This window comes from Pseudocercospora fijiensis (assembly GCF_000340215.1).
Source record: "Pseudocercospora fijiensis CIRAD86 unplaced genomic scaffold MYCFIscaffold_8, whole genome shotgun sequence".
In the NCBI taxonomy this organism is placed as follows: domain Eukaryota; kingdom Fungi; phylum Ascomycota; class Dothideomycetes; order Mycosphaerellales; family Mycosphaerellaceae; genus Pseudocercospora; species Pseudocercospora fijiensis.
The window spans coordinates 2,267,776-2,289,814 of NW_006921539.1; the positions used below are offsets into that span (position 1 = coordinate 2,267,776).

General features: G+C 40.7%; 1 protein-coding gene across 1 annotated transcript; it reads left to right on the plus strand.

Annotated features, from left to right (window-relative positions):
* Nucleotides 1–19,563: 19,563 nt before the first annotated feature.
* Nucleotides 19,564–21,787, plus strand: MYCFIDRAFT_190373 (glycoside hydrolase family 15 carbohydrate-binding module family 20 protein; the record flags this gene model as incomplete). The annotated part of the gene is made up of 6 exons (XM_007932000.1): nt 19,564–19,615; nt 19,849–20,026; nt 20,077–20,874; nt 20,928–21,138; nt 21,190–21,337; nt 21,456–21,787. The coding sequence occupies 6 exons, from the start codon at nt 19,564–19,566 to the stop codon at nt 21,785–21,787; spliced, it is 1,719 nt and encodes a 572-aa protein (XP_007930191.1).
* Nucleotides 21,788–22,039: the final 252 nt, after the last annotated feature.

The window sequence follows — 22,039 nt, forward strand, 5'->3', positions numbered from 1 at the left end:
AGCATATATATATATATACAAGGCATTATAGTTTAGTTCGGAAACTGTACTCCTTAGGTATAAATTTCATCCTTTCGTTTACGGTTCAATTCCCTAACTGCTTAGTAGAATGTCTTTATCTAGATCTAGGTAGAACTTATCGATTTCCTTAGAAGTCCTCCTCCTTGAGAAGTTTATACACTTTCCTACCGAACTATTCGATAATATTAAGTACTAGGATAGCTCCTCCCTCGGTATCGGTATAGTATATAAAAGAGCTATAAGGTAGCTCTATAGAACGTTCTACTAGTTACTCGCTATACTAAGGCCGAATGCTAGTTCGTTCCTTAGAACTCTTAGTTATTTAGGAGATATAAAGGGTAGGGCAGGTAGTAACTTCGTATTGTATAAGGAGGTAGAGGCTGCTATAGAAGAGGCCTTTAACCTATAGAAGATAGTAAAAGATATAGAGGCAGCTGCAGGTCTAGGTACCTAGTTGAATTTTTAGTAGGTAGAGTATAAGGATATTTAGAGGGAGTATTAGGTAGAGTTGCGAAGGCAGGTATATAATATGCTCTAGAAAACAGGGATAGTGCCTATAACTATAACTATTAGGCTCTTCAACCTTCCTTATTTTTCCCTGTTTTCTTTTTATAAAAATCTAAACTAATACAAATCAACCGGAATGTCTATCTTCTTTTAGTTCTTTAAAAAACCTAGCAGCGTAGCTAGTAGCGTAGCCGGCAGCGTAGCCGGCAGCGTAGCCGGCCTTTTTACTCCTTAGTACTAACGGGATTTTAGGAGACTTCTATTCCGTACGGCTAATAAAGTATACTATACTATATATATATGCTTAGAGAGTATTTAGAGCGCGGTATGTAGCGCCGTATAATAGCGGCTTATTTCGCATATAGAAAAGCTTATAGATAACACTACGAACATCCTTTCTACTAGAATATCTATCCTACCTAGTACCGTCTCGAATGTAGACATTCTAGCCTTTTAGAATCTAATCGAGTGCTTTAAAATCCTTATCTATAATCGTTATACGCTTCGCGTAGATAGCTATAAGGTTAACCGCTAAAATAGTATTAGCATAGTCCGAAAAGAGGTAGAAGAGAAATATACATTCGAAGATACGAACTAGGTAGGCTTCTATAGCCTCTTAAAGGGCGCCTATCGCGGAGGCTTAGAAGCAAAGGTCCGTTCTATAATCCTAAGCAATTTCGCGAACAAGTCGTTAGAAAGGAGTTTTGCGGATTAAGAGCTAAGAACTCTTCTAATACTGCCGAATCTTACGGAGGGCTACGGCTAAAGAAGGATTAGTAAAAAGACAGTAAGAATGCCGGCTACGCTGCCGGCTATAAATAGGACTTACTTCTTAGGCGCTATCGACGCTTCGTACGATTGCTACTAGTAGTAAAAGCGCTAGTTGTCGTCTTACGTAGAGCCTTGCCCGCCGTTGTCTTACGCGGAGCCTTACTCGCGACGCCCTTTCTAGCACCGGAGCTAGCGGTAGCAGCAGTAGCCCTCTTACGTTAATGTACTATGCTCGTTCTACTATTTCCGGTCTTGTTGCGACCCGTAGAAGTACTAGGTCCCTTCTTACGAGGCGTCGTAACTTAGTTAAGTAGACTCGCTATTATAAAAGTCGTCGAATTGAGGAAAAAAGTGCGTTACGAAGGTGTACGAAGGCGCGCGCGGAGCGAGGGTATTGCGGAGGTAGTAGATATAGAGCGTAGAGGTATAGGTATCGATGCGAAGGTTGAATATAGCGGTAATATCGCGGTATCGCTAGGCAATAGAGTAAGCTTCGCGCAAGCCTATATTATAGTAACGTTAGAGCAAGGAAAGAAGGCAGGCACGGCTAAAAAAGGTAGGTACGGCTAAAAAAGGCAGGTACGGGAGACTTTGAAATATAGCCGGCATATATAGCCGGCATAGTAATAGGCGAAAGCCTCCTTTTAATAAATAGCCGGCGTAATAATAGTATCTTACTATAGTATAGATATTCTTTAGTAATGCCTTTACTAGCTATAGTAATCTTATAAGTAACCTAGGCCTATTACTAGTAAATATAAGAAATATTAGGTAGGCTATACTAAACAAGCTAGTCATTTAGTAGGAAAAGGCCTACTACCGTCTCTATATGCCGGCTACGAGTGCCGGCTATCGCTCTAAATTCAACTCCGCCCTATCTCGGAGGCTAAGGTACCGAGCGGAAACCCTATAGCTTATATTCACTCGGTTGTCGCGGAGCGCTTAGAGGTAAGGTATTAGAAAAGAGTATAAAAAGTACGAGAAGAGTATCCTAGGATATAGGTCGTAAGTAAATAAGAGTAGTACGCCTAGTTATTTATATAGTACGTTACTCTATACGACTAAGAGCCTATATTATCTTATACTTCGCTTATAAGACCTCGACTCTACTAGTATACTATCGATCTCTTCCTCGGTCGCTAATACGCTATCTTAATTCTTCTTCGAGTTGCCGGACTTAGTACGCATCTATAGCTATACAATAGCGCTACGTATTATAGAGAATTTCTCGTTAAAGTTTCTCTCTCGTAGGCTTACTATCTGCCTCGTAGTATAGAGGATTAAAGTGCTAATGCTAAAGAATCTCCTTATAGTTAGGATACTAGGGCTCCTTAGGACCTTTGTGTTTTAGGTCTAAATAGAGACGTATTATAAACGTTCTATCGCCCTTTCGCTTACTACCCGCTAGGTCGCGATATACGAAGAAACTAATCTAAATGTAGCTCGTCTCTATAATAGCCGGGTAAATATAGAGCGCTAGGTTTCTACTTCGTATCTTAGATTTAGGGACGGCGCGGAGATAAAATTAGAAATGTAGCCGGTACCTATAGCCGGCAAAAGGATGCGAAAATGGGCCTCCTCCTAGGTTAATCTAACGACTAAATACAATTTCTAACTAATCCGCTATAAACCGACGCCGAATTTTAGCTAGAAGCTGTATATCTTTATTTTAAAGAGTAACCCGCTTCGTATAGATAGTAAGGAGGTTTAAAAGCTTAAGCTCGGTTACGAGAAATGCCTCCGTAGCTTCCTAAAGAGCACTAATCGCCTTAGCCGTAAATCGCATACTAGACCGAAAATCTAATGTAATTTCTCGGACGAGTCGCTAGAAGGGAGTCTTAGGGATTAAAAGCTCGGTCCCTCTTTTGTTTTAGAAAAGCCGGATCTAGCGAAGGGTAATAGTACCTAGTTTAAAGCGCCGCTTCTTTATCGTCGAGTCCTACCTTATTCCCTTTCTTTTAATAGAAAGATAACTTTTCTTCGCGATAGTCTTCGTCCGCCTACTCTTTTTAGCCTTCTCCTATCTACCTATAGCCTTCTTGTTTTTCGGTACTGTTTTCCGAGGAACCCCCTTCCTTCGTATATACTACGGAGAGCCTTACTCTTCCGATATCTCGTTCTCGCTACGGTCTCCCTATACTTAGCTTACTTTACCCTTACCCTTTAGCCTTTAAAGATATTTATCTGCGCGTTTAGGCGACGAGGGCATATCGGTAGGACCTAGAAAATTAATAAGTATATAATCGTAAGGAGACATTAATGCTTCTTGCCTTTTAGAACAAATAGTCTTCTATTAAACCGCCTTATTAGGTTATCGTTAGATTCGAATAAAGAATAGTAGCTTAAGGAAGGGGAGGCAGCCGGCTTAGGAAGGCCCGAAGAGCCGAATCCTTAAGGTATATTTATCTTTAAGAATATAGGGAAAGGGAAGAAGGAGAGGAAGAGCGAACAGAGAATTAGAAATAGTCCGTAGATAAGCGGGGTCGGTTGCTATAGCAACTAGTCTATTTAGGTCCTAGGAATTCGAAACACATTTCGGACATATACCGGCTATATACGCCGGCTATATTACCTTATACGTAAACGCTTCGTCTCCTTAAAGCTACTCTAAGCCTATATACGTTTCCGCTTCTCGACCCGGTATCGCCTTCTATCTCCGCCCTCCTCCTCTTCGTTATCGCTAATTAGGGTTTCGCTTAGACTAAATTTCGTATTCTCTTCGCGCTCCTAGGTTTCTTCGATCTTAAGGTTTTCTAATTCCTCGATTAACTCCTTTAGTATAATCTTTAGTAACCTACCTTAGCGATTCTAGTAGAGGAGATAGTATCGGAATACTATAATAGATTCGAAGGTAGTAGGCGAGTATATTCGATTAAAGCGGCCCTAGTAACGAGCGATACTAAAAGACCTCTTATAGCCTATACCTACGCTCGGGATAGCGAGGACGTCCCGAGCGACCGACGCTATCGTTAGAAACTTAGGCTCTAACCGCTGCTATATAGCGAGAATATCGTCTCCGAATTCGTTTAGAAGACCGGTAAGATCTAGAGATTATTAGCCCTCTTTCCGAGCCTACGGGTTTATACTTACTCGCGCGCCGATAGAGATCGAACTCTTCTTTATTTACTTTAGTAGTTGCTTCCTCTTCTGCCTCTACTTCCTACTTACGAAATAGGTATAATGTCGGAGCCTTCTAAACCTTCTTTTTCTTTATAGGAGCTGCATTTAGACTAGTTTCTTTCCGACGCTCGTAGAACATCTTTTCTAGAATAGTCTAGTAATACTTCGGCTATACCTCGTCCGCCTTCTATTCCGGCCTCTACTAGTATATATCCTTTTCTACCGGGTTAAGCAAGTACGTAACGCTATAGATATCCCCGAACGAGTTAAAGGTAGCACTATAATATTTATGCAACTTAGTATAGGAGGTGTCTATAGCTTTCGTTATAGCTACTTTCTAGGGAACGCTCTTCTTAGCTAGCTTAGCTACGGTTTCCTCGAGCTCGTTAAAGAGCTAGTTATAGTATATAAAGACAAGGTAGATCGTCGGTCCTCGGGTTCTTCTAATCGTAGTAGTAACCTTCGCGTAATGCTTACTAATATCGACGAGATACTCTGCTTAGCGCTATTCGGCGGCGGTAAGGCCGAGCTACTTAATACCCTCGGAACTCTAATAGATCTCGAGAGCGGTACGTAAAGTATATCCCCTCGTAACTATATAGAAAGTCGAATCGAACCGGGTCTTAACGTCTTAGGTAAAACGGAGTAGGCGCTAAGGAGGCCGCTTTTGCTATCGCTTATTCTATACGATATTCTAGGCATCGGTTTTAGGGCGCTCGATTAGGTTCTTTTAAATAGCCTCGAATCGGTTATATCTCTATAAGCTCGAGTTCGTATATATTGCTAGACGACGAAGCTAGAGAAAAAGAGTTAGAACTATACTAGGTTGCCGGCTATAGGTGCCGGCTACGGACAAAAGTTATACCTTATATAAAACGAGAGCGAGGCTCTCTGCCTTATCCCGTCTTATTGCTATAATAAGTTTCTCGACTTTCGACTTTGCTTTATCCTTATCTAGGATCTTCTATTAGTCGTCGTTTAATAGTGCAATTTTAAGCGTCTTAAAGAGGGCTCGGATCGCGATTTGAACTATATAAGCGAGGTAGGGAAACTTCTATAGGGATGCAACTAGTAACGACGTCGGCTCCGATTTAATAGAGCTAGGGCTATTAATAGGCTCCTCTTTATCGTTATTATCGTACGTATTATCGTGCGTATCCGGAATCGTAGCGAGCTTAATATTCGGAAGATTAAGCTAGATTATAGACCTTATAATCTCCTCTACGTACTCGACCCTATCGATACAATTAGTGATTTTAAAGATATATGCGAGTGAATTATATATACAACGCCTTATACAATGTTCGATTATTACTAGCGTTGTCCGTAGTAATCGAGATTAGTTTCGTTATTACGCTAACCCTATCTATTACCGTATAGACAAGCTTCGCTATATCCTTACTAGTATAGGAACCTAGAATTTTAGGGAATCCGATTATAAGTTCCTAGAGTTTCTAATCCGAATTGATAAAGTATAGTATAATCGAGAGGAAGGAGGCTCTTATAGTCCGGCTTAACTAGCTATCGATAGCAATAGCTACTCGGCGAGTATTACGGAGGATCTCCCGAATATCGTCTAACGCAGCCTCTTTATTCTTTTCGAATATAATACGCTAGGTTGTCGCGCCGAGAAATAGGGGAGGGTAGTTTATAAGATATAGGTATGTCTTCTATATAGACTCCCTTTCGTAGAAGTCTTCCGGAAGACCGTTTATAGCTAGCATTTCGTTTACTAGTTGCTTAAAGTCTTCGGGGGAGAAATCGGTAGCCTTTAATCCTAGAGCTTCCTTAAGCGTAGCCTATAATAATTAGCTAGATCTCTACGGTTGATTTAGGTAGCCGGAATCTATAGCCGGTAGCTATAGCCGGTAGCTATAGCCGGCATTTTAGAAGATATACCTCTTTCTAGAACGCTATATCTATATCAACTCTCCTCTCTCCTTAAGATTCCTAACACTGTTTAGAATAGAGATAGTTCGTAGGCGATAAGTTCCTATCCCCTAGTTTCGGGTATTTTAAGATTAAACCGTAGAAGTTATAGACAATTACTAGTTAACCTTTAAGTCGAGAAGTCGTATAACGGTATAATGCCCCCTCTATAAAGAACTTCTAGAATGTGTCCGTTCGCTCCTTACTCCCCTATCGCATCGAGTACTTCCGGAGTTTACACTCCTTCGAACGTAAGTATAAAGGGAACTATATCTTATAGACCTATTAATTGAACTGCTCTATATACTCGGGTTTCTAAAGATACGCCTAGCTAGCCTTTTCGAAGATTTCCGGGTTAATACTCGATGTTCTTATATCTCCGAACAACCTTCTACTTAGACTCCGTAAAGGTAAGGACTAGGTAGTAGTACCCTATAATAAATTCCTACTACTAGGATTCGGAGAGGATGAATCTAGCCCTAATCGTAGTCTAGGACTCGATAGGCTCGAAGGTAAGTATACGACCTCCTCTCGACGTTGTCGTAATCTCGCTCGTATACTAGACTATTTCGACTATCGTCTCGTTATTACCCTTCCTAGTATAGCGCCTAGTATATATACAATGTCGGTCGGTATATTTTAAGGTTTCGTACGGTAAGGTAAGGACTTAGGAGTAGTAGATATATACTAGTAGCTATAGAGAAACATCCTTTCTTTTATAGTATCGTATCGTTAGGAACAGCTAGGTAGTAAATAGCTAGCTACCTTTTTTTTTTGTTTCCTAGCTACCTAACTACTAGATTTTTTTTCCTAGCTACCCTAGCTAGCCTAACTACTAGAATTTCTTTCCTAGCTACCCTAACTACCTAAATTTTGCCTTCTATACGGCGGCTCTCTCCTACTAACGGAACCGAGCTACTATACCTAACGAATCTAAGCTCGTTTTTAGTCTTAATCTATCCTCTTTCGGTATAAGACACTCGATAAGTAAATGCTTAGGCCGAGTCTAACTACGAAACCTAAGACTAACTAATAGCTCTATTAACTAATCCTAATCCTCGAACTCCTTCCGCTTCTTAGTAAAGACCTTAAAGAGCGCTCGAGCTTCTTCGGGTATCTACGGAGTAGTCGAGATAAAGCCGTATCGCTAAAATGGGTAATCCTTTAGAGGCTTATATAGAGATTTAGAGAATTCTAACGCTAACCTATCCTACTAGCAGCTTAGATTCCGGATACAAGCCCTCTCTACCTTAGTAAAGATTTCATATAGTAGTAGCACTCTACCTTCGAGAAACGCTTTCTATTTAACTGTTAGTATCTGCCGGCTACGAACGCCGGCTATATATGCCGAGTATAGAATAATTACCTATACCCCTTCCTCCTATAGTAACACTTCTACCGTCCCTAGATACCTAGCCCCGATCGCATTAATCGTAAGCCACTTTGCCTTTATAGACGTAAAGGCTTCGCTCTAATACTAATAAAGAAACTTCTACTCTATATCGAGGATATAAAGACGACTAGTCTCGATTCCAATCCTTACTAGCTTTTCGTAGTAGCTTTAACTATGATTTTCTAGATTAATAGGACTTATGCCTTAGCCCTTTACTAGTATCTCGTCTCTTTAACTATACTCGATCTACTCCTAGCGCTTATCGTCTATAGCGTTAGGCCCTAAGACTATACCTGTTACTAGATCGACGTATAGTATCTCCTCGCTTTTTTCAGTTCCTTTATTCGTAGTATTAAGCTCTATCGCGGTATCCTAAACTCTAGTATTGTTATTCTCGGCTATCTAAACATCTCCGTTACTATCGGTCGTATCGATAGAGGTAGCGGCTATAGGTCTGAATGCTATTAGTTAACGTATTAAAGAAAAATATACTAGCTATAGCTGCCGGCTACGGCTGCCGGCTATAGCTACTAGCTACGGCCGCTAGCTAGATTGACTTACGCTACTAGAACTTCACGCTCGAAAACTAGCCGCAATTCTTTCCTCCTCTTAGCCTTCTCTTAGATTGTCTTCTTATTCTAACCTTTACTTTTTTCTATAGGCGCTAGCTATCGATAGAATGCCTTATTCCGCGCCTTTCTTCTCTTATCCTTAGCTCTTTTATCCTTATCTATCTTGTCCTTTCTCTCGCGGTCTCGTACGGAATTCTTCTTCGTAGAGTACTCCTCTTTAGTCTTACGCTTTTTAGTTAGACGCTTAGGCAAAACAAACTCGCGGTCTTTAGTTCTATCTTCTATTTAGCGTACGGCGCGCTTCTCTCTTACTATTGTAAGGGAAAGGGGCGGGGGCGCAGCGTATAGTAGTTATTGTCGGTATAGGTATAGAGGAAGAAGTTGAAAGTGTAAGAATGTCGCGAAGCCCTAATTATTGCCGCCTACGTAACGTTATATAGGTAAGCTTTCGCAACTACGGTAACTACGCCCCGGTAATAGCAACTACGCCCTAGTAACGGCAACTACGCCCTAGCAACGGCAACCACGCCCTAGCAACGGTAATAAAGCGTAGTAAATACAACCTAGTAACTATTATAGCCGGCAATCGTAGCCGGCAGTCGAACAAGAGTGTCCTTATAGCAAAACTACGCCCTAGCAACGGCAACTACGCCCTAGTAACGGCAACTACGCCCTAGCAACGGCAAAAGAGCGTAGTAAATGTAACAGAGTTACTATTATAGCCGGCAATCGTAGCCGGCAGTCGAATAAGAGTGTCCTTATAGTAAAACTAATACAGTCTCTAGTTTAAACTAGGAATCTATATAGTTCGAAAAAACCAAACCGGAACTAGGGAGCTAGTTCGCCGCTAAGAAACCAAACTATATACGTTTAGTGGTTCGGAAACCGAACTACTGCGGGGTCTAAGTGCTCTATCTATAATGCAGAAGGAGGCCTTTTATATAGGCTTAAAACTTAGCCTAGGTGTGTAGGGCCGGTTACTAGCTAATACTAGAAGGCGACGACTCTAATAATTTTCGCATCTTATATCGCGGACGACGCTCCTTTTACTTCTCGGGACTTACGGCTAATATAGCTAAGTCTAAAGCCTTTAGCTAGGCCCGTATTAATTGTAGCGTAATACTAGCATCCTTCGTCGATAAGAGTAGAAGTTCCGACGTTATTTTCGAGGACTATATCGGTATATATAAGATTCCCGTTTATATCCTTTTTAACTTCTTCCTATTTCTTTATCTATACTCTATCTACTCCCGACTCCTAATTACGAGCGAGAGTTACTCTTTTCCTAAGTCGGAACTACTTAAGTCCGACTATTCTTCTATATCTTCTAGAATAGGTTATACGGAGGCGATACTAATCTTAGTAGGCTAAGCCGGCGGGGCGTACGGGCTGTTACGAATACGGTGTCCGCTCGCTCTATAGTAGAAGTAGAGCCTTTTCTCTTTACGTTTCTCTCTTTCTATAGAGTTAACCTATTTAGCCCTAGGTTTCCCTATTATCGCTTATTAGCCTCCGCGGTTCTTTCTACGGAAAGCGTTAGTTTAAGCGGGGTTTATAACTATATCTCTATTAGAGTCGACCTTCGGGTTCGCTACGGGAGCTATATAGAGAGGGATAACGACCGTAGGGCTCGCGGCTTCTTTCTTCCTTTCTTACTAGCGTTTCGTAGCCTATTTAAACTAGTCCGTCGACTCGAGGTTCGTTATAATCCGCTCGACTTCCTCTATATAGAGGTAGTAATTCTTAATCTTTAGTACGGCGGTAGTATAGGTTTTAGCCGCGTTCGAAAAGGTATTCTTTAAATACCCGATTTTCGTATCGTCGGTCTAACGGTCTCTACTTACGCTTAGTAGGAGGCTGTCGAATTCTAGCTAGTAGTCGTACTAAGGTTGTCCCTAAGAGTACCTTAAGGCTTAGAGTTACTCTAGCGCCTTTATAGCTTCGTTACTATCCGCGAAGACGTCCTCGAGTTACTAGAAGAAAGCTTCGGGGTCCTTTCCTTTCGTAAGGCTTCCTCTTTTCTAGAAGTAGCGTATCCTAGCGCGTTCCTTTACCGGTAGGGTATCGTATATAGTATCCTAGTAGTAATCTTCGGAGAGCTTCGGTTTTAGCCTAGAACGAACTCGGTACGAACTCCTTAGTCGTAGTAAGTAGTCCCGGAACGACTTAGCTTTCCTATCCTACGATAGTAGCTTCTATTCGCGGGACGCTATTACGTTTTAGCCGGTAGCCGAGAGAGTTTCTAGTAGTCCCTTTAGGATCTCGTTCGTAAACTAGTCTCGTACTAAACTAGCTTCGGGAGGCCCGGGCTAGCGAGACGCTTCCGCGTATTAGAGCGCGGAGCGAGTAGCTTATAGCTAGGCTTCTATTGTCTACTATCTAGTATAGAGACTCTCGAAGGTACGATAAATCTCGTCCCTAGTTATCTCTAGCGCGGTAGGGGCAGCGTTCCCCTAGCTATCTTACTCGGGTTCCTAATAAACCTTAGCGTTTCCTATATTAAAGATCGAACCTAATATTACGGGTAAGTAACGCGTACGTAGATACTAGATATAAGACTTAATAGGTTCGATAAAGAGCTAAGTCTATCTACGTAAATCCGAATAGTTTTATACGGTGCGCTAAGCGCTAAGTAGTAGGTTAGAGTCGCGTAGGCCGAATGCCTAAGGCTAGCGCTTTCTACCTAGGGCGTAGCCCTTTATACTAGGTAATAGAGTAAGCGTCGCGCAAGCCTATATTATAGTAACGTTAGAGTAAGGAAAGAAGGCAGGTTTAGCTAAAAAAGGCAGGTACGGCAAACTTTGAAATATAGCCGGTATATATAGCTAGTATAGTAATAGGCGAAAGCCTCCTTTTAATAAATAGTCGGCGTAACAATAGCATCCTACTACAGCACAGATATTCTTTAGTAATTCCCTTACTAGCTATAGTAATCTTATAAGTAACCTAGGCCTATTACTAGGAAATATAAGAAATATTAGGTAGGCTATACTAAACAAGCTAGCTATCTAGTAGGAAAAGGCCTACTACCGTCTCTATATACCGGCTACGAGTGCCGGCTATCGCTCTAAATTTAACTCCGCCCTATCTTAGAGGCTAAAGTACCGAGCGGAAACCCTATAGCTTATATTTACTCGGTTGTCGCGGAGCGCTTATAGGTAAGGTATTAGAAAAGAGTATAAAAAGTACGAGAAGAGTATCCTAGGATATAGGTCGTAAGTAAATAAGAGTAGTACGCCTAGTTATTTATATAGTACGTTACTCTATACGACTAAGAGCCTATATTATCTCGTACTTCGCTTATAAGACCTCGACTCTACTAATATACTATTAATCTCCTCCTCGGTCGCTATCTTAATTCTTCTTCGAGTTGCCGGACTTAGTACGTATCTATCGCTATATAATAGCGCTACGTATTATAGAGAATTAACTCCGCCGTATCTTAACGGCTAAGGTACCGAGCGGAAATTCTATAGCTTATATTTACTCGGTTATCGCGGAGCGCTTATAAGTAAGGTATTAGAAAAGTATATAAAAAGTAATACCTCTAGATTCAACTCCGCCGTATCTTAAAGGCTAAGGTACCGAGCGGAAATCCTATAGCTTATATTTACTCGGTTATCGCAGAGCGATTATAGGTAAGGTATTAGAAAAGAGTATAAAAAGTACGAGAAGAGTATCCTAGGATATAGGTTGTAAGTAAATAAGAGTAGCACGCCTAGTTATTTATATAGTACGTTACTCTAAATAACTAAGAGCCTATATTATCTCGTACTTTGCTTATAAGACCTCGACTCTACTAATATACTATTAATCTCCTCCTCGGTCGCTATCTTAATTCTGCTTCGAGTTGCTAGACTTAGTACGTATCTATCGCTATATAATAGCGCTACGTATTATAGAGAATCTCTCGTTAAAGTTTGTCTCTTATAGGCTTACTATCTACTTCGTAGTATAGAGAATTAAAGTACTAATACTAAAGAATCTCCTTATAGTTTAGATAATAGGGCTCCTTAGGACCTTTATATTTTAGGTCTAAATAGAGACGTATTATAAACGTTCTATCGCCCTTTCGCTTACTATCCGCTAGGTCGCGATATACGAAGAAACTAATCTAAATATAGCTCGTCTCTATAATAGCCGGGTAAATATAGAGCGCTAGGTTTCTACTTCGTACCTTAGATTTAGGGACGGCGCGGAGATAAAATTAGAAATATAGCCGGTACCTATAGCCGGTAAAAGGATACGAAAATAGGCCTCCTCCTAGGTTAATCTAACGACTAAATATAAGTTCTAACTAATCCGCTATAAACCGACGCCGAATTTTAGCTAGAAGCTATATATCTTTATTTTAAAGAGTAACCCGCTTCGTATAGATAGTAAGGAGGTTTAAAAGCTTAAGCTTAGTTACGAGAAATGCCTCCGTAGCTTCCTAAAGAGTACTAATCGCCTTAGCTATAAATCGTATACTAGACCGAAAATCTAATATAATTTCTCGGACGAGTCGCTAAAAGGGAGTCTTAGGGATTAAAAGCTCGGTCCCTCTCTTGTTTTAGAATAGCCGGATCTAGCGAAGGGTAATAGTATCTAGTCTAAAGCGCCGCTTCTTTATCGTTAAGTCCTATCTTATACCCTTTTTTTAATAGAAAGATAACTTTTCTTCGCGATAGTCTTCGTCCGCTTACTCTTTTTAGCCTTCTCCTATCTACCTAAAGCCTTTTTGTTTTTCGGTACTATTTCCCGAAGAACCCCCTTCCTTCGTATATACTATAGAGAGTCTTACTCTTCCGATATCTCGTTCTCGCTATAGTCTCCCTATATATAGCTTGCTTTACCCTTGCCCTTTAGGCTCTAAAGGTATTCTTATACGCGTTTAGGCGACGAGGGTATATCGCTAGAACCTAGAAAATTAATAAGCCTATAATCGTAAGGAGACATTTATACTTCTTACCTTCTAGATTAAATAGTCTTCTATTAAACCGTATTAGTAGGTCCTCTTTAGATTCGTATAAAGGATAGTAGCTAAAGGAAGAGGAAGCGGCCGGCTTAGGAAGGCCCGATTCTAATAGTACGTAATAAAGCCCTATTATTGCAATCTAAGCTCCGAAGGCAAATCCTAAATTGCGATAAAAGTCTTAGCGTTTACCCTCGAAGGCAAGGTAATAGTAATAGCCTCTATACTAGTATCCGAATACTTTAAGGGTCGAGATATAGGCCTATACGAGGGCCTCGCCGTTTCGAATACTAGGATATATAGGTTGTTACTATCGCCTTGCCCTCGAGAGCTATAAATCTTTATAAAAATTAAGTTTTACTAGATAACTAGCTTTAGTATATAGCAAATGTAGCCTATAGTATCTATATTAGCGAGTACTTTATATAGAGATATATTTTCTTCTTATTATTACGTAGAATAGCTTTTTTAGGTTTATCTACCTATAGCGTAGTTATTATACTATATAATTAAATTACGTCTCGAGTATATCCTTATCGAGTATATCTATCCTATAGAGAATAGTAGCGAACAATTAGAGACGAAGGGAAGACAGTTAAGAAGGAAGGGAGGACGAATAGAAAGCACTATATACTAAGGCAGAGGAGGTGCTAAAGGCGGAAGATAGAAGAACCCCTAAGAGGGCATACAGGATAATAATCTTAGAACTCCTTAGAGGACTGAAAGCAATCTACAACTAGGCAAGCTACGTAATTACAAAGGTAGCTAATATAGTCGCAGCAAAGATCACGAAGAAACAATAGGAAATAAGCCTAAACTACCGCACCTAGGTAGCAGTAGCTAGTTAGGAGGCGCTAAAACCCCCGAGGATAGTAGTTAGAGTCTATATTACGGACCTATAGGAGCAAAAGGAAATCTAAGGACTTATAGGGAAAGAGATTATAGAAAGAATTGCAGTTAAAGAGGTAATTAGGGCTAGGAACGAAGGAAAAGGGGTAATTAAGCTATTTATAGTATAAGAGCAGGACAAAAAGAAGCTAGAAACACAAAAAGAATAGACAACTAAGATAGGGAAAACAGCAAAGGTCTCCTAACAGCAATTTATAATTATAGCCTATAGTATAACAAAAAGCTTTAAGGAAGAATAGGATATTAAGAGCCTATAGAGACAAAACTAAGCTATATACCTAAGCCTAAAGATCACAAAAGTGGCATAGATTGAAAGGAAAATCGAGGAGACTAAGAAGCAGTCTTCCCTAATTATCTAGGTAGGGAGTATAGAGCAAGCCAATATAGTACTAGACTAGGGGTTGTTCTAGGACTATAAGAGATTAGAAACAGAGATATATAGAAGCAACTATAGGATAATGCAGTGCTTCAAATATCAATACTATAGACACTTAGTAGCTAAGTGTACAAAGACAACCAATACCTGCTCCTATTATATAGGAGATTACTAGGTTAAAGAATGCAAAGTATATAAGGGAGAAGCAAGATATATATACTATACTAAAAGACACCCCTCTTAGGCGAAGGAATGCCTAGTAAGAATATAGGCAGCGAGGAAGGCAAAGGAAGCTAGAATTAATACACCAAAAAGATATATAACAAGCTAGGGCAGCTAGGTATAGAAGCAACCTAGCTAAGTGCTATAAAAGAGGTCCAGACAAGATAAGGGGTTCACATTTAGGGCCTTACTAGCATAAGAGAGTCACTAGCAGCTAGGGAGACCAAGATACCTTAATATTATAGGAAAGGAAGTAGGGCAGATAAAGCTTAGTTAAATGTTAGTCTAAAGTAAGGGAAGACTAAAGGAAAACTTATAGGGAAATAATATAGATAAAACCTAATAAACATTGCAACATTACTAAACATTATATAGTATAATATTAACAAGAGCAAAGATAAGGTACAGAGGAGCTTCCTTTAAGCACTAAACCTAAAAGAATATTATATTATTGCAATCTAGGAGCCCTAGCTCAACCTATATATAAAGAGACTAGCAACAGTTAAAGACCTAAGATACTACCTAATTATCTACAACTAGGGGGCCCTAAGGACATGCATCTACATTAGTAAGGAGATAGATATAGAAACCTAGTAGGCTCTACTATAGGAGGATAGGGACCTAATATTAGTTTAAGTAGAGACATCCTAAGGTACACTCTAAGTCTACTATATATACAACCTACTACTAGACTTAAGAAGCAGTACCTAACTAAAAACCCTAGAAAGACTACCTAGAGTTATCTAGGGAAACACCTACTAAATCCTACTTAGGGATTTCAACCTCTACTACCCCTTCTAGGGCTTAGACTTTACCCTAGCTTACTACTTCCTAGTAGGAAGACTGATTAATATATTAGAGAGGGAAGAAATAGAAATTGTTACCCTAAAGGGACTAATTACTTAGGAGGCAAGAGGAAGCAGTAGTATACTAGACCTATACTTTACATTACATTAGATTAGGAATAGGATTATAAGATACAGGATCAACTAGGAACTAGAAGAATTATTAGACCACTTCCCGGTACAGATTGAGCTGAATGTCTAAGCTAATTAGGAAAGGGAACTAAAGGAGAAGCTCAACTAGAAGGGTGCCTAATAGGGCAGGATTAGGGAGGAACTAGAAAGGGACCTAAAACTAGAGGAACTCTTAATAAAGTACCTACTAAGGCTAGAGGACATTAATAAAGCAGTAGAAGAACTAATAGGAATCCTAAAACAGGTAGCTAGAAAGCATACCCTAGTAAAGAAACATTTACTATACTAGCAACTATACTAGACTAGTAAGTATACAAGGAAGGTTAAAGTAGCAAGGAAGGCTAGGAGGCAGTAGACACAAACCTATACCTAGGAAGCATAGAACAACTACAATAAAGCCTACTAGGAAAAGAAGATCTAGATTAAGAAAGATAAGATACAAGAATAGAGATCTATAATAGGAATAATTACAAAGAAACTAGAGGAGATATAGAGGATAGCTAAATAGGCAAGGAGACCTAAACAGGATAAGAACATGCTACTACAATTCCCGGACATTAAGGACCAATAAGGACAAATGCAGACTACAATAGAAGGGAAAGCAAGAGCCCTAGGCTAATACTTCTTCTATAGAAAAGTATAAGTAGACCTATTAGACATAAGGGAGATAGAATAAGAGACTCTACTACTAGGCATACTAAGAGATACCTAGGTCAAACCCGAAACCATTAAAAGGATCCTAAAGAAAATTCTAGGCAATAAGGCACTAGGAGAAGACAAGATCTATAACAAACTTCTAAAAGCATATAGGAAGGGGCTAGCCCTAGTACTAGCTAATATCTTTTTATAAAGCCTAGCACTAGGACACTACCTAAGACTATTTAGGAAGTCCCTAACAGTAGTGCTAAGGAAGCCCTAGAAGGAAGACTATATATAGCTTAAGGCCTATAGACTAATAGCCCTACTTAACATAATAGGCAAGGTACTAGAAAAAATTATCGCTAAAAGGCTAATAACCTTTACCGAGGAAAGGAATATCCTTCCTAAAGGCTAGATAGGAGGAAGAAAGAAGAGGTTAATACTAACAGCTATAGAACTAATTATAGAACAGATTAAGCATATCTAGTCCTATAGTTAAAACTAGGTAGTAACCCTCCTCTCCCTTAACATCTTAGGAGCCTTTAACAATATCTCCTATAAAAGGCTCCTATATATACTTAAATAGAAAGCTATACTAAACTGGATAGTCCAATTCATCTAGTCCTTCTTATAGGAAAGATCAATATAGCTTATTCTAGGCAAATTCAAATTAGACCCAATACTAACTAAAAAGGGAATCCCCTAAGGATTAATACTCTCCCTAATCCTCTTCCTTATCTTTATAGCAGACCTACTCCTACTCCTAGAATTAAAAAACATATTAGCATTAGGGTTTATAGATAATACGAACATCCTAGCCTAGTCTAAGACAATAGAAACCAACTGCAAGATCCTAGAAGAGAAGCACTAGGAGTATAAAAAATAGGTAAGGAGGTATAGAGCAAAATTCGCCCTAGAAAAGTACTAGCTTATCCACTTTAGTAAGGCTAAATCAACTTACAATATAAAGCAATCAATCACTATCTAAGGCTTTAAAACCCAACTATTAGCAGAGCTTAGGGTACTAGGGATCTAGCTAGATCCAAAACTGAATTAGGGACTATAAGTAAAGAAGGCAAAGTAGAGGGCAGATACTAATATACAATCCATTAATAGGCTTATAGCCTCTATATAGGGGGCTATATTCGAGAAAGCTAAAGTTATATACAAAGCAATTGTTAAGCTAGTAATGCTATATAGAGTATAGATATAGACAGCCTAGGAGAAAACACTAAAGAGGATTGAATAACTAGTTAGCAGGTCCTAAACCTAAAGCCTAAAGAAAATCCTAGGAGCATATAAAACTATACTAATAAGGGTAGTGGAAATGGAATTAGGGATCCTACTAGTTAAACAATACTTCAAGGGACTAAGACACCAATATATAGCAAAGACAATAGAATACCTAGCCTAATAGACTATCTAAAAGGCACTAGACAAGATAAAAGCCTAGTATATTAGGACTAGGAGGCGAGACAGACTACAAATAACTCCCTAAAAAGTTAAAGACCTAGAGCAATATAGAGTCTTAACAAGAGAAATGCTAGAGAAAGAGCTTTAGGGACTAAATATAAGGCTAAAGGAAGACAAACTAAAGGGAGAGAAACAAAGCCTAGTAGAATCAATTGCTAGATACCTATAAGAGCAGGAATAGAACAAAACACAAGTTAGACTAGGAACCCTAAAGGCACTAATCAAATTTAGTCAATACAACTACTAGCTCTATAAGGACCTAAATAGGGCCGAGGTAAGCCTAGCTATCCAAATCAGATCTAAACACATCGGATTCAGATCTTACCTATTTAGAAGAAACGTCCTAGGAATTGAAAGCAGGGCTTGCTAATATAGCTACCAATCTTAGAACCCTAAGTATATACTGCTAGTCTGCCCTTAATAGTTAGAAGGCAGAAGTAATTAGAGACTAAAAGCAATAGAAAGGGAATACGACAAGCTAATCTAGAGCAAAGAAGACCTAAAGAGGATAGTAAAGTGGATTATCAAACAGGGATTTGTATAACAATTCGTACTAGCAAGGGAAACTAAGGAGTAGATAAGAAGGAGGGAAGAAGAGAGGGAAAGAAGGGCAGGGTAGTAGGCAAGGTAGTCAGAGGGTAACAACTATAATACTAGTATACCCTAGAGGAAGGAGAATAAGGAAACAAGGAAGATCAACACTTATAAATAGGACAGGAGGGAGGTTTTTACCAACTAAGTTAGTTTCCTACCTAAAACAATACATAGAAACAGACCTACATAGGCCGAAAGGCACTACAACAGGCAAATGAAATATCTATCTATCTATATAATTAAATTCTCGTTTTTATAGTAGACGGTTATATAGAAGTCGAGCGATTTATCTTTAGGCGCTTCGCTATAGGCTTAGTAGGGACCGCTAACTAGATATATCCTAGTATAGAAGATAATATAAGAATAGAATAGATAGAAGGTAGAAGGTAGAAGGTATATATAAGCCTATAAAGTAGGCGCCTAAATAGAGGTAGAAGTAGAGGTTATAGCCTAAAGAGGTAAAGGCTTATACTATGCCTTTTATTTCTTAGTATAATCCTTTTGCTTTACCGGTAACTAGATAGTAGAAGGGGTAAGCTATAAGTTACTACGTATTAAGTTAAGGTTAAGAATTTTTTATTTATCTTTTATTTATCTTTTACTTATCTTTTACTTATCTTTTACTTATCTTTTACTTATCTTTTACTTATCTTTTACTTATCTTTTACTTATCTTTTACTTGTCTTTTTTTATAATAGCTCTATACTATATATCTAGTATATATCTCTAGAAAATGCGATATCCTAGTCCTCTTAACCTTAAGTTCCTTAATATAGGATATAGCAGTTAGTATACTAGTAGTAGATTCTATTCTATATTCTAGCGTTATAGTTTAAGGCGAGTATCCTAAGTTATATAAGGAAATTCCTAGAATCTAGAATCTTTTAGTACTAGAATACACAGACAACGCGACAGCATAAGCAAGTGAAGATAATAATAATGCAAGAAGCACGGGTGATCGCTAGGATAGCAGATTTTGAGTTCGTGGGTGGTGCATGTGACCGTCTCCGCCTGCGTACTCCGTTCACCGTGACATCGCGCAGAAGCATACCGCGAACCGCAAAGCCAGCTGCCTAGCTGAGACAAACACAATTCTGCTAGGCAAGATGAACACACACCGAATGGGCAAGCAAGACGGGACGGCGCTGCAGCTTCCTGGTAAAGTTTGACATGTGTCGCCGAGGAGCAGGCCATTATCGACCACTCTAACGAACGTATCTTGTGAAGGCGTAGCAAGCGAATCGGAGAAGAAGTCAAAATGCTGTCTTCGGCCGCTCCGATGATGATGAGTTCAAGCCTTCTCACTTCAAACAGCAAAGTACTGTTGATCATGCTTTCTCTACTGAGCTTGCTTCCCTTTCTGGGATCTGCATTTTCATATCCATACCAAGAGGCACTGGGACCACGAGCCACGGGGACCCTCGAGTCCTGGCTGGCTGCTGAGGGCCCCATCGCACTACAAGGTATTCTCAACAATATAGGATCCTCTGGTTCGAAAGTCTCAGGTGCCAGCGCCGGCATTATTGTAGCTTCTCCATCGAAGAGCAATCCCGATTACTTCTATACTTGGTATCGATATTTCCGAGGTCTGAAAGCAGAATCATATACTGACAATCTAGGACACGCGATGCGGCATTGACGATCAAATGTCTGATCGACCAATTCCTTTCTGGAGGACCATCGAGCTTGGAGACCACCATCCAGGACTACATCAATGCCCAAGTGCATCTTCAGACTGTCAATAACCCATCAGGCGGCTTGTGCTCTGGCGGTCTCGGGGAGCCAAAGTTCAATGTAGATGGCACGCCATTCACTGGCTCCTGGGGCAGACCTCAACGCGATGGCCCTGCTCTGCGTGCAACAGCGTTGATCGCCTATGCCCGATATTTGCTCGGCAAAGGCGATACAGCTAATGTCACGAACATCATCTGGCCCGTTGTTCAGAACGACTTGAGCTATGTCAGCCAGTATTGGAACCAGACTGGGTTCGATCTTTGGGAAGAAGTCAACAGCTCTTCATTCTTCACGACCGCAGCGCAGTATCGTGCTTTAATTGAGGGCAGCGCGCTGGCTGCTCAGATTGGCAAACAATGCCAAGGCTGTGACTCTCAGGCGCCGCAAGTACTGTGCTTCTTGCAAAGCTTTTGGACAGGCTCGTATGTGCTATCAAATACTGGTGGTGGTCGCTCGGGCAAAGACGCGAATCCAGTCCTGGCTTCTATCCACCTCTTCGACTCATCGACGGGATGCAACTCCAACACGTTCCAACCATGTAGCGATAAGGCTTTGGCCAATCACAAACAAGTCACAGACTCGTTTAGGTCCATATACTCGATCAACAGCGGAATCGCCGCTGGAAAAGGCGTCGCCGTAGGAAGGTACCAAGAGGACTCCTATCAAGGCGGAAACCCATGGTAGTGAGTCAAGACCTTGGTCAGATACTACGTTTCATTGACTAACATTGCTGCAGCTTGAATACATTTGCTGCAGCTGAGCAGCTTTACGATGCCGTGTATCAGTGGAAGAAAGCAGGATCTATAACTATCACAGCAACCTCGCTACCATTTTTCAAGGACGTTTATGTGGCAGCTACCACCGGCACTTTTTCGTCTTCGACCTCTACATTCAACTCTATCATTACCGCAGTAGGGGTCTATGCGGACAGCTACATGTCCAAGGCTGTGAGTTCCCAAGACTAGCCAGTGCGAGTGCGTACTGATAGGAGATCTTAGCAACAATACACTCCACAAGGTGGAGCCCTTGCAGAGCAGTACTCCCGCTCAAACGGCAGCCCGCTCTCTGCTGGAGACCTAACGTGGTCATATTCCGCCTTCCTGACAGCTTTCAACGCTCGCAAAGCAGCTATGCCAGCCTCTTGGGGTGCAGCCAAGCTCTCAGTCCCAAACGCATGCTCTGGAGGCTCTGCCACCGGCACTTGCACAGCAGCCACTGCGACCTTTCCAAGATCAGGCTCGCCCTTCGCCGACTTCGACTACAGCCAGCTGCAGTGCCACTCCGACGCTTACCAATGTATTATTCGAAGAGACAGCAACGACAACCTATGGCGAGAATGTCTTTATTTCTGGAAGCATCTCTCAGCTCGGCAACTGGAGTCCGGACAACGCTGTCGCTCTTAGTGCTAAGAACTATACCAGCACCAACAATCTTTGGTTTGTGACTGTGCAATTACCGGTCGGACAAAGCTTTATGTACAAGTACCTCAGGAAGGAGACAGACGGCAGCGTAAGGTGGGAGAGCGACCCGAACAGGTCGTATACTGTGCCTAAGAATTGTGCCGGGTCGGCAACGCAAAGCGATACGTGGAGATGAACAGATCGCTGCTTACAACAAGCATCTCTCAGTGTCGATGAATTGATTGGGGAAAGGAGTGCCATTATGGTATCGCCCTATATTCAGCAAGTGAAGTTAATGTTGCGATGTCTAGCAAAGCAGTTCTTCCCTACACCACTAGGGCCTCTTAACACTTGCATTGGCATGACTTGCTTGAGACATTATTTAATGAGCGGCAGCCACACCTGCCCCGCTCGACGTGGAAGCTTTTGTATAACCGATATCGGCAGG